Source organism: Pseudochaenichthys georgianus, chromosome 12 (genome assembly GCF_902827115.2).
Source record: "Pseudochaenichthys georgianus chromosome 12, fPseGeo1.2, whole genome shotgun sequence".
Classification (NCBI taxonomy): Eukaryota; Metazoa; Chordata; class Actinopteri; order Perciformes; family Channichthyidae; genus Pseudochaenichthys; species Pseudochaenichthys georgianus.
In genome coordinates, this window is record NC_047514.1 from 20,197,699 (window position 1) to 20,211,264 (window position 13,566).

At 39.7% G+C, this 13,566-nt stretch overlaps 1 protein-coding gene and 1 long non-coding RNA gene across 2 annotated transcripts; one reads left to right on the top strand and one right to left on the bottom strand.

Moving 5' to 3' along the window:
- Positions 1-5,437: 5,437 nt before the first annotated feature.
- On the bottom strand, positions 5,438-13,307 carry il1b (interleukin 1, beta). The gene is made up of 6 exons (XM_034096226.1): positions 12,929-13,307; positions 12,221-12,272; positions 11,006-11,195; positions 10,285-10,458; positions 9,329-9,456; positions 5,438-6,361 (listed from the first exon to the last, which is right to left on the bottom strand). The coding sequence occupies exons 1-6, from the start codon at positions 12,961-12,963 to the stop codon at positions 6,146-6,148; spliced, it is 795 nt and encodes a 264-aa protein (XP_033952117.1). The 5' UTR covers positions 12,964-13,307; the 3' UTR covers positions 5,438-6,145.
- LOC139434859 (uncharacterized) lies at positions 6,984-7,338 on the top strand. The gene is made up of 2 exons (XR_011644162.1): positions 6,984-7,096; positions 7,205-7,338. It is a non-coding gene; the product is annotated as an uncharacterized lncRNA (long non-coding RNA).
- Positions 13,308-13,566: the final 259 nt, after the last annotated feature.

Here is a 13,566-nt window from a genome sequence, read left to right on the forward strand (position 1 = left end):
TCTGCTTACAATCACACATAGCGAGTAAGTATTCACGCCTGAGAAGAGTAGCCAGAAAAGCCTTGTTATTTATTTAAAACAAATAGTGAACTATCATTGTTGCAAATGCATTTTCTGTGAATCCACATTTAGCCTTTTTATATGACTTTGAGATCAGATACGTTGTATTTTCAGCCTGATCTGTTTTTAGTACTCCTTTACAAATGGAAATGCAAAATGCAGCTTATTATTTGGTAACTGTATGAATCTTAATTAGAATGTGTAATAAGTATTTAGACAGAGAGCAAAGAAGAGGTGAACTTAGACATTGTGGTGAATCTTTCTCACTACTTTATTTGATATACTTTAACGATGAAATAAATATCAATTCTGCTCATAGTATTTTCAGCAAAAAGGTCAATGTTGATGTGTCTTGCAGTGATGATTAAACAAATCAAGGGCATACATTGATCAATTATAAAAGGAGAAGATTCATCGGAAAATAATCTGCTAAATTGTTCGTAGCAGCCCTTGGAATTCTACTGTGGTTGAAATAGGCCTCGTATTTCCAATGTATGCAGAGTATGAAGAGCATTTGCTTTACAGTTGCTGTAGACTGACACACACACACTCACACACACTCAGAGTTTAGCGTGAAGCAGCAGCTGTCTTTAGAAGTTTCTAGAGAAGAAGAAGGCTTCAGGGTAATGTGATCTCCCTCCACGTGCTGATCTCCTGTTGTTGCTCCTTCTGCTCTGCTCGGACCTTTTCTCCTCGCCTCCCCCCCTCACTCAGTAGTTCAGTAAATTGGCAGCTGCTAGGCACTCATGTGTGCGCTGTGAGGGTGTGCTGACAGGACATACTGGCTATTTTAATGTGGGAGGCCTCTGCAGACTTGACATTCCTGGTCAAGGAGTCAGCTGTGCCATTAAGACCTCTTTGCCCGGGGGCAGCGGCGTACAACAGTGTGATTGTGCTGCTCACGTGTGGCACACACACGATCCTGCTCTATGTGCAGGCAGGTACTACTTATTGAGAGCGGTTTTATTAATGGAAGTATGCCTTGTGCCTATTTTCTTCTCCTAAATCAGTGTTGAGAGGTCAGTGTGTTAGGGAAAGTAGCTTGATAGTCAGCCCCTAAATGATTGCATTGTCTCATTCAAGCTGCAACACATGAGTGCATCTACTCAAGTACTGCACTAAAGTAACATTTTGAGTACATTCAAAGAGAATATTGTTGGACAATCAGGCTGTAGGTTTTTTTGGGGCTTACATTTTTTGATCACACTTTGGAAAATTGGCTCTGATAAAAGTAGGCCAGTTAAGCTATTAGCCGTTCCTATTTGTAGTGTCACATAGAAGTAAGGATAACTATCACTAAATTACTTTATGGTGCGGAAAACTTGAAAAAGACGGTCAGTGTTCTTCTGAATGTAAAAGTATGTGTGTTCATGTCCCTCTGTTCAGATTTGACGGAGTTATGGTTCCTTTTCTGTGTTGGCCCCACAGCTTTAAAACCACTCTTGAAGTATCAAATATTGGAAACAAAGCAGAAAAACTCAATTTAATCCATTCAAATAATGTAATATTTCCCTTTCCTTTCATGCTAACATTAATAGCATTTAGGAACCATAAACCTTGTTTTTCAGCGGTCCGTTTTGCTGTCTGAATTTCACAGCTTGTTATTGTGCCATTGAAAGTTGGCAACCTGTGCATTTTCCTTCTCTGACTGACATCTGGATCAGACCAGCCTCTGTCTCATACAGCTGTTACAATATACAGGTAGATACTAAAATACTACTCACTTACCACAAATGGGAACATGATGAACGTAATGTTTGACCAAAACCACACAAAAGAAAGACTATAGGTTTCAGATACAGTTCATGCCAATTCTTGGAAATGATAGTGCGACAGAGCAACTTTAAGAGGCACTCGACGAGCACATCCATTGATGAGGCCTCCTGTGCACATTCACGCAGATGCACTGCATGTACTGTCACTTTTTCAAGATTTCAAGACAACTTCATTCCCCAGAGCTCCGAGGTGATCCTCTCGATCCTTAATGAGAGCATCGGCAAAGGAGCGAGCAGATCCTCTTCATTGGCTGCTGCTGTAGCTAAAAGCACATGGAAATAGATTGTGTATAAAAAGACTTGCAGCATAATATCGACAGATGTGGTCTTTGTGAGTATGAGGATAAATATGTAACAGAGCAGTGAGTCACAGTGAAGTTGTTTCAGTGTCTTGTTTGAGGTCCAAGGTATTTGCACAGTATGTATAACAAATATAAATAGCCTGCCTTTTTATTATGGTATTTCTCTGGTTTCCATTGAGAGCTAAATCTCCAGATGAGGTGAGCAGGAGGTCTATTCATGTTTTCTGAGAAATGTCTTTATTCTTCTTAAATCTCTTTGGATCAATATGGGTTAATCAGACCGCTACTTTATCTATGACTGAAATATCTCAACAACCAGGACTATTTGATGGATGTTTAAGAAACTAGTATCATTGTATTAGTATTATCGGCTAAATGTACTTCAAGAATCAGCAGTACTCGTGCTGCAGTAAAATGTCTCCAGTGACTATCTGATTGTTTCTGACGTGGTCAGGTTTAAAGCAGTATTTTAATGTTGTTGCTTCTCGAGGTGGAGCTACTTTGAAGTACTTTATAATACAGTTAGATAGTTTACTCCAAGCTAGGGGTCGCTCCCCTCAAAAAGAGTCACCAGATAAATCTGAGGGATTACAAGTAACAAAGTTGTGCTTGGAAAAAATAGGCTTTTTCGTCATTGATAGGTAAATAGAAATATCTCTTTGGTGAAACTGATAAATGATCCAAAACATGACAATACCTAATTCAGTGAATTCAAAGTATGTCCCTCTGAGATGCAGTGGAGCAGCAGTATATAGTAGCATACACAGAACGATTCAAGGAAAGTACAAGTACTTCAAATATGTACTTAAGTGTAGTACTTTTTGGTTGAATGAACATAGTTAGATTCCACCATTTATATAAGTCTCACCTCATAATCAGTCAGTAAAGAGTTTCAGGATGTTCAACGTGCAACATGGAGTCCAATTGAGGAGGGAATCATTGTAGCTTCTCTTATGCCCCATGCATATGAGATACCAATAATAATAATAATAATAATAATAATAATAACTTTTTTTCCGTATCCAAGCCATTATAAATCTTCAACCATTATCACTTTGCAAAGTCTCCATGAATACTCCTCCACTGTAGAGCTCCATGTCCCTGATGACCTTCCATTACCACTTTCATCCCACCCTCACCTCCCGGGCAGCAGTAATGTGTGCGAGCATGCACATGTGAACAGTGGGACTATTGCAGCCTGTGAGCAATGTGATACCTCACCAGGCACCGCGCCACATCAAGACGGGATTATGCCACATGCTCCCAGCAGTCCATCACTATCACGCTAGGATCAGTCAGATCCAACTGTGTGTGTGTGTGTGTGTGTGTGTGTGTGTGTGTGTGTGTGTGTGTGTGTGTGTGTGTGTGTGTGTGTGTGTGTGTGTGTGTGTGTGTGTGTGTGTGTGTGTGTGTGTGTGTGTGTGTGTGTGTGTGTGTGTGTGTGTGTGTGTGTGTGTGTGTGTGTGTGTGTGTGTGTGTGTGTGTGTGTGTGTGTGTGTGTGTGTGTGTGTGTGTGTGTGTGTGTGTGTGTGTGTGTGTGAAACTAAAGTTTAAAATACTAACAGGTTGCAGAAGAGCTGTAGCTAATACTGAGGGGGGGAAAGGTGCATGGTAACAGAATGAGAATCTACAGAGGAAGGGAAAGTGTCAAAATGGGGGGTGGGGGAGAAAGGGAAGAAGGGAGGGGAGGGAGAGGTGCACGAGATGTTTGTAGGAAGCAGGGGCAGCGGCAGGGAGGGATTCTACTTTAGCGGGGGGAAGCATGATCCTGCTGTGAGGCCGGGCTGCTGGGGCTATATTTAGCTTCTGTTGCCATGTGCTGGGAATGTATGGCAGAGGGAGACACACACACACACACACACACACACACACACACACACACACACACACACACACACACACACACACACACACACACACACACACACACACACAATACTTTCATGCTGGTGCACTCCTGCACATGTGAGTGTGTGTGTGCAAATTGAGGGTTGCAATCTTTTTGTTTGAAGTTTTTTGTCATGCATGCATGCTGGCCTACACTTAAATGAATGTTTACTTTTCTCTCACACACTCTGACACGTGATTTTTTTTTTTACATTGTAGGCAATCACTAATACTGGAGAAGGGGGTTGTGAATATTTCCGTGCCGCACGTGTCGGTAAATCAGAAAAGCCTCAGTGCCAGATTAATGAATTTGACCTTAAAACCGGTCGATAGAGGTGATATGGAAGATATATTCCGTGTGTTTTGGTCAAGGCAGCAGTAAGAATACAAGATAATGAGTTCATACATTTTTCTTGCAGCTCGTGACCGTTTTTAAAGTTAGATGCACATCATTCCATAATCAGCTTTGCGCACCCACGAGCTGAGCATCTCTCATTGGTGCTGCAGTCGAGTCGAGACACAGTCCAAGGTGTCGCCATGCAAACCCGAGCAGGCAGTACCAATGAAAAGAAGTCGACTTCCTCCCCGCTGCCTCTGATTGGCTGAGTTTCTTTAAGTCTGTTTTTGTGAAGAATAAGAGCTGATTGACATTTCATTTGAGCAGAACCGTGAAGTTCACATTATGGGAGGTTATGGATGTCTTTTATGGTGTGTTCTGTGACACCTACAGAGGACATCTTTGTGGTACGGCATATCACTAAATCAGATTATCATTGATCACAAAGATCAAACCCTGCTGTGTACCGCTGTGAAATAAAAAAGAGGAAATGAATAGCTTGGGCGATTTAAAAAGAGGTCAACTAAACAGAACTGAATATTCTCTGTGATACGGTAAGGTATAGCCCCGTGAGAAGCCCTCTAAAGTTATTTTTGGACAAGACTATTGAATAAACATTTCTTCCTTGCTTGTCAGCCCCGGAAATATTAGGTTAAATGTGTTATTATCTACTTAATGTATACATGTAAGTAATTTATTGACATTTGCTTCCTTAGCTGTAGCAGTGGCAGCTCTCTGCTCTGATGTGAACTCATCAGACTTATTCTTTTATTACATATGGGTGGAATGTAACCCTTGGATACACATGCATGGTATAAGCAAGTGCCTCTATCATTTCATCAAACAGTTCATGACACACTGGGTTCATGAAGCGTGTAGAAAATGTTTAAAGATTTAAAATAGCTCTTATGCAAAAACATGGCTCATATGTAACCATGAAGATGAAGTTTGGCGGAAGAATTTAATATTTTCGCTGTGTTTTTTTTTACTTATAGACACTTCATCTGGTCTAGGTTTAAAAATGAGTCACGAGGAACATCCCTTCTCTAGAGCCAGTGTTTTATTTGTCCCTTCTGGGCTACTGTAGAAACCTCAGAGTTCAACACAGACTCTCCTGCTCCCCATGTGGATTTACTTTTTTACACTTTTTTTTTTTATCTTAAAAAAAAGGTGAGATATTTTCAGAAGGGAAATGCATCTGTGATTTGTTTACATTGACATTTAGTCAGTTCAACAATTCAAACTGATCAGGCTTTAGAGATGTTATTTGTTTGGTGAAAACATAACAAATGGGAAAGAACGGGGAAACACTGGATTATTTATCATATTGAATGCATCATTAGCAAAATGAGGACAGCACGTGGCTCATGTCCTTTATGTAAATAGAAAATGATCACTGAAGTACATAAACAACACAATGTTAATGAAATGCTACTAAGCTTTTAGCTGGTTTTACATTCTTAAATCTCTTTTAACAAAACACAAACAATATATATTCACAGTTCTAGATAATAGAGAGATACATTGAAGTAAATGAACAACAACAAATATAAAACAATAGTTTGGAGGTATATCCTGTTACAATTATTCAAAGGAGATAAATTAAGTTTCTACAAATCGTTGTCTCGGTGAGTACACATCTTAAAGTCAAACTATCTTTAATGAAATGGAAGTCATCACTGCAGGAGGAGGGAATATGACAGACGAAGGCTCCATCTAGTGGCGAGGCAGAACAATAGGAATGTTCTACATCATTCTGGACAGAAAAAAGGACGGCAGCAACACTAGTTTAATTTGAAGCAGGTGAGACGGTTGGCACTGTCCGCTTCACACATCTCCAGAGGCTTGCTTTCTTCCTCCCAGGAAGTGCTGATCAACCAGCCGCGACACTTCACAGACTCAAATGAGTTCTGAGAGACTCCCACGGTCCTCTTGAAGAACAGAAAGCGGTCCATGTCTCCATTGTCGCTGATATCTTTGAGTTCCCCCTCATCGCACCTCTGCCGTAAGAAAGGAGAAGAGAAAATGCCTCTGTCATGGATGTATGGAAACACAATTGTAACAGTAAAATAAAAGAGAGATATTTATGATTAAAACAAAAAAAAGAAAGATACATTTTCAGTAGTGCTGTCAAAATTATCGCGTTAACGGCGGCAATTCATTTTTTTAATTAATTGCGTTAAAATATTTAACGCATGTGCAGAATGGCCCGCCCCAGAGCCATTTAATAGAAGAGTTACGACATCTCCGTTCACTCCAATGGACCACTTTTCTACAGCAATGGCGGATCGTGGAGCCTCTCAATCGTTCCCCGGTAAGAAGAAGTTTAAAGATGTATATTGCGGATATTATCAGTACATCTGATTCAAATGAACATGTGTATTAAAGGATGTCAGTGGATTATCCCTAAATTAGTAGATTTAGGGAACGTTTACAGATAACAGATTAAGCTAGCATACCGAAGCAAGTTAGCAACACACGTTGAACAGCCTTTTAATTGTAAATTCCGTTCTCTCTATGTCATTTGGTCCAACATGTTGAATTAGAGAAGAGGGGCTTCTAAACGGGATTGTATGCGGGGGTGGAGGGAGTTAAATATAACTTTGGTGCGTGTAAGAGTGAGTGTTTTTAGCAGAGCCATATTGTGTCCTTGTGATTATGTATAATGTTGCTGCCCAGCTGATTTTGGATTGATGGCAAAGGGAGAGGGACTTAAGTGAGAGTGAAAACACAAGGTACGTTTAATACTACTGTTTTATATAAGTAAACACGTTATCTCCCCAAGGCAATAGGTGTGCTGTGTGTGTATAACCCTTTCTCCTGTCCGTTGCTCCCTCTCTCAGCACAAGAACCAGAGGGGGGTTCAATGGAGCCTGAATACCTGCACTGAGACCCTCATCCTGCACCCTGAGTCTCAACTCTCAGTGTTTTTCAAGCCTTTCCCTGTTTTTTTGTATTAAACAAAACATTAAGCTTTCCCAATGGTGTGGTTTTCGTTTTGTGAAAAAGTGCAAATGCAGTGTTTGTATATAAATCACATATTTTGTTGCTGTTGGTCGTGAAATTGCTCCTGCTGACTTGAGCCAGCCATTTTTTCCTCCGCTCTGTGTCAGCGGGGAAGCCGTACATTCGTACTCCTTTCTCTGAGCGATTTGAGCATCCCCAGGCAGCACAGCAAACCATGGTGGCTACTAGGAGGCAGCACAGCAAACCAGGACAACACGGAGGAAAAGGCACCGACAAACTGCATGATATGCTCTTCTATGTTTATTGAATTCCATGTATTTGCTATGGATGTTCCTAAAGCAACACATTTAACATCATCATCATCATATCCTGTCGGTCTCCTGTCCTTTCTGAAAGCCATAAAGACGACATTAGTCATTTAGATAACTTGTGTCCTCAATTACCAGGGGATTACTGAAACTACCATGAATTTAAGAAAATGGTAGAAATGAATCCAATCTGAATTTTAAAGCATTACTTTAGATCCCCTCCCTCTAAATGTATCAATAAACATTAGAAAGTGATGCTCCTGACTACCATACAGGTTTAAGAAGATAATATTGGTTTGAAAGAATTCAAAGCTATAAATAAACAGCAACAGGCTCTTTAACCAAGGCACTGTTAGTAACATGTAAACTAGTTGTTCACACTAATCCTAATATTATCACTTAATATTAGCAAATTCGATTTTATTTTTGAAAAAATATTGATGTAAATACATACACATCGATTTGTTGTATAAATATTGCAAATCAAAACCTTTATTCACTAATAATTACCAAAAATCGTAGTTCTATCTCCTGTTATCAATGCATTCACATTGCCCGCCATGAACTTCCGGGGAACGATCCCTCGTCTACATGAACCACGTGACGATAACCGTTTTTGGACTTCCGGTGTCGTAACTCTTCTATTAAATAGCTCTGGCCCGCCCCATACGTGCCACCAGTGGCAGCGCCAGGGTATGGCTGGGGTAGGCTACACCCATACCAAGAAATGGCTTAGCCCCACCATGAAAAATGATGTTAAAGTAAGCAAAATAAAGTCTGCCAACTCGCGGAGTAAATTGCACAGACAGCAGTTAGTAAGATTGATTTCAGTAGCCACGGTTTTGAAAACTTTTGTCACGTAGTGATCGTCTTCTCAATAGAACATCTTTGATAACGGCGTGGTGTTGTTGCAGGAAGTCCCGACGCAGAATACTCTTGCTGTAGTACAGGGCAGAGCCATATAATAGTAATAATATGGCTCTGGTACAGGGGTGCACATAACTGGTACGCAGGTTATGTGCGTAATCTGAAATGCGTACCGTCACTTGTGTCACAAAGCGCATTTGCGTACCGACGTACTTGTGAAGCTTTTCCAGAAGGCGGTTAGATCACCGGACGACAGAGTCGGTCTCCGTGTGCACAGACAGGGCTGCTGTTAACGTCGGTCTGTACAACGGAACTGTGCCAAAACTACGCCAACCGGCTGCGGAGGGAGACTCCCCCCATCACTGGAGAACTGCGCTAAAACAGCTGATCACAACGGTCACACGAAGTACTCCCCCGTTGATAGAAATCAACACGTAATGAATTAAGACCCCACGGTTTGATGATTGATAGGTGTGTGGGTTGTCTTTCATTTTGACACACAGAAAAATGTTATAGTAAACATAGATACTGTATGTTAAATTCATATATCTGCCTTCTTTCATTTATCTTTCCATTCCCACAACAATATACATAAATAAATTGCATATTTTGGACATAGTTCAAATGGTGATTAATCATGATTAATTAATTTTTAAGCTGTGATTAATCTGATTAAAAATTTTAATCGTTTGACAGCCCTAATTTTCAGAGATGACAATATGAGCAAAACAACAACATTGAGAACGTCCTAATTGTGACATCATCAGAAGACTACAGATAGTATTGTATCCAGGACACATTGACCCCGACATCTTATCTGCTTACCTCCAAAAGCAACGTAGCTTTGCCATCTTCCAAAGAGCAGGACATGTGCAAGTCTCTACCGATGGACAGGACGACCGTCTGGCCGTCGCCATCTGAGAGAGTCATGTACTTTGACATTTTAAAATTCACTGATGTGGAGAAAAAAAAGAATACAAATGTAACGTTCATTTAAAGTCATTAGTTGTGCTCTCAACTGTGTAATTAATTACATCAAAGACAGAAATACTAAGGTCTTAAAGTCAACATTTAAAAAAAGTGCATTAAGATTGTGGTTTTCTTCATGTGTATCCACTTTTAGCTTATTTGTGTACAACTTTGCAGATTCGATGTTCAGTACTGCATCGTATAATATAAGCATTTATTTTTCTCTTTATGTAAAAAACTATAAGTGTCAAATGTAACTCTAAGGCAGGGGTGTCGACCTCAATTTAATCTCGGGCCACATTAGCATCATGGTTGCACTCAAAGGGTCAGTTTTATATACAAGACTATAAAAATACATATATAAATATTTAATATATATAAAATAATGTATTATATTACATTATTGCCATGCATTGGATTATTATCGGATAGGGTAATAACTTAATAAGTCTCTTCATTGAGAATGTCACATAATGATATAAAAAGGAAAGCCAAATTCTGGGAAAAAAAGAAATGACATTTTGAAAAAAAAGTCAGATTCTAAGAAAAATTAATATTTTGAAGAAGAAAAGTCAAATTCTGAGAAAAAAGTAAAATGTTGTATGTAGTTTATGGGCAACACGCTTCTGTAAATCAGCATGTAACCCAGTTATAATAAACATATTATATTCTTTGCAAGCTCTTGTGGGCCACATGAAATGAAGTCACGGGCCGGATTTGGCCCCCGGGCCTTGAGTTTGACACCCCTGCTGTAAGGTGCAGTGGAGTAGCAGTATACAGTTGGACACTAGTGTAAATGCAGTATTCAGTACCTTTGCGTTCACCCTGACCTCCTTGCAGAGTGATGGCCTGCAGTTTGAAATCATCTGATGAGTAGACAACATCTTTTTGTACCATGTCACACAGGGTGCATTGTGTCACACTGTTGAGCCGATGATATATTCTTGTCACTGTTGTGGACGAGCTCTGGATCTCGACGGTTGTTTCTGTGGAGAGATGTTGGCAGCTTTCAGAAAAGGAGCTGCAAAAAAGGACAAGGTGTCTTGGAGGGGCATGAAGGCCAAATTGAGGGGGCATAGTGGCCATGATAGTAGAGCCTTCAAATCAAACCTTTTGCAGAAACCACAGCGCTCTACAACTGCTTAGAAACTAGATGAGCTCATTTACCAGCAGAAGTGTCCACCACAAAACCACATCACCTGCAGCAGCAGTGTGCTGTACAGCAGTTCACCAGCCTTGACTTCAGGGATTCACACAGTTCAATATGATCCAGGAAGTCCAGTGTGAGTGACAGATTAATGCATTTACAGGCTCAAGTATTCAGATGATTTGTGTAAATACAATTACTAATTGCATACTGGGAAATGCAAAGTAAAAATCCTGCATTCAAAACCCTACATAAGTACAAATATGTAATGTCCTGAGGGTTATAAGGATAACAAATTAGTTTTTTTTATATATTTGGTAACCGAGCCTGATGATCTTATTTGACCAATGATCATGTTTAATGGTGTAAATACTGGTGTTCCCCACCAGTCACCAGGCTGTCCATGATGGCGCTGCAGAGCTCCTCCTCTCGGAGCCCCCGGCTACAGAAGCTCAGACCCCTCTTCATCCTGTTCGCCGCCAGCAGCAGGATAGAATCATGCCGCAGGGTCTTTGGGTTTCTGGAAACCACCAGGTCCAGTCCCTCCTCAATACTGAATATCTCATCTTGAACTTCCTGCACACAGACAGAGACAATAGAGATCGTGACAGCATGTGCTCCTGCAGGTGCTTCCCCTTTTCTGAGTCAAACCGAGCCAAATGTCGTGCTTGCACATAAACAAGTTAGTTAACATTTGGATTTATTTACATAATTTGCTGCTCAAACGTAAGCAGGCTTTCATTCATGGGTTTTCACACACATGGATTTTATAGGCATCCCGATTTTACATAAACCCACTATTTTCACAGATAGATATTTAGGCTCTTGCATGATGTATTTTCATATACTAGCAACTAATTGATCCTACTAACAAGTATTATGTGTATCCAAAATCAGTATTTATTCTTCTAGTGATTTGTGTCACAGCTGTTTAAGGATTCACATGCTTGCAGTTTAATTAATATGATAATTTAAGTTAAGTTGTTATTGTAAGGGAAACTTCTGTGCAGCAGCAATGCAGTGGGAGTCACCGACTCAGGAAAGAGACACGGTAGCAGGAGCTTTGATGTCAAACACTGATGGTTTATTTGGAGCTTCGGCCGGAGAATTCACATCACAAGTCCAAGAGCCAGAGGTTCTGACTTCACGGTAGAGTTGCCACGTCAATTCTCGAGAACTCTACCCGAGACCCATGTATTTAGCTAGTTCCGAGAGCCTCATCAACATGCTGCATAACAAGATAGAACCATAACACCTCTATCAGCTGACGCCAGCAGGCAGGAACAGGGAGACAGAACACTGAGAGCACAGCAGCCGAGGTTACGAGGTGCGTGTGCTCAGTCAGGACACTTTGAACTGATAAACTGGGTCAAAGTTATGGGCCTTGGAAAATATTCCCCAACCGTTATCAAAGACGTAGATACTGTTATACTCATAAAGTACATATACAAACATTCTCATCACATATACCTTTTAATATCACATAAAGACAAAGTGATAATAAATGTGACAGTCCATAGATAATGTATATCAAGACAAGTAAAAGTATACAAATATAAGTGAATTATGGCTTTTCGTGGCCTAATAAAAAAATGGTTTACCTTCATGTTAAAGAAGCGGCCCTCAAATCCATTGTCCTCTAAATCGAGAGGGCTGAAATACAAAACATGATTATTTATAAATGAAAAGGATATATTAAAATCAAATGTATTCGATACGCAGTTAGAAAGGCTTACATTGAGAGCATTTTCATTTGGTACTGAATGAAATACACTTGTACTTTTTACAAAGTCTTATTCCCCGTGGTGGAAGATGTATTCACGTCATTTACTTAAAAAAATATAATAGCTAACTGTAAATACTCCATTATAAGTAAAAGTCCTTCATTCAAACCTTACTAAGAAAAAAGTATTAACAGAGAAATGTACTTCAAATATGAACAGTAAATGTAAACATTCAGCAGAAGATGTTCCTATGATGTGTTTACGGTTTTGATATTACTGTTGCAATAGTGTGTATATTGCATTTGACTGCTATGGTTTTGGTAATTTTAACAACAACAACATGCTGTAAGTAAGAAGTGAAACACATCGTCAGCCAGACCAGAGCTGTTCCCTTTTGAAAGGTGCCATTCACATTGTTTGTTTGCAGGAACTCCATGCTTTTGATTTAAAAACAGATGTCTTGCTCTAAACTCCGTAACGCATTAAGTATCTTTAAAGTCCTAATTTTCATTTGTAATATTGATATTTCAAAAATTAAGAGAACAACGTTTTCAGAGAAAATAATGTACGGCAGAAACAACTTACCCTTCTAAATCTTGGGACAGATCGAAGTCGGACATTGTCTTGATGATAAATCTTAAAAAAGGATTAAATATGAAAAGTAACAGATTTCACTGAAGCGTGAGTGAGTGTTGGATGAGTGTTTCTGACTGAGCGAGGCTGATTGAGCACCTCCTCTTTATTCATTCTCAGCTTCCTGGTTCACTTCTGCCATGATGTCATCAAAAACCACAATAAGCCCCACACCAAACAAACACACCTCACAGACACGTATTTCTCATTATGATACTACTAGTAAAATGTATAGATCATTTTCTGAAACAAGACATAACAAGACAAATGCATTGACACATTTGTACCCTATAAGAGGATACAATACATCTCTAATGCTTACCTAATCTGGCACTTTCTAGACGATGACTATGGATTTTGTTTGCATTTATGATGGTTTTACCAGCTGTAGATATCTAGGCAAACACCTAAACTTTAAAGAAAAATGAACAGTATGTCAAGGGTGAGGCTTCATCTAAACTGACAGTAGCTTTGCATGCAAAAATGCATCTTATTCATTGATTTAAATGGAGCCAGTACAAACAAAAAGGCCAAAAGGACACACAAGTTTATAAGCAAACAAAAGGAGGACTCAAAAGGAGTCTAAAGGC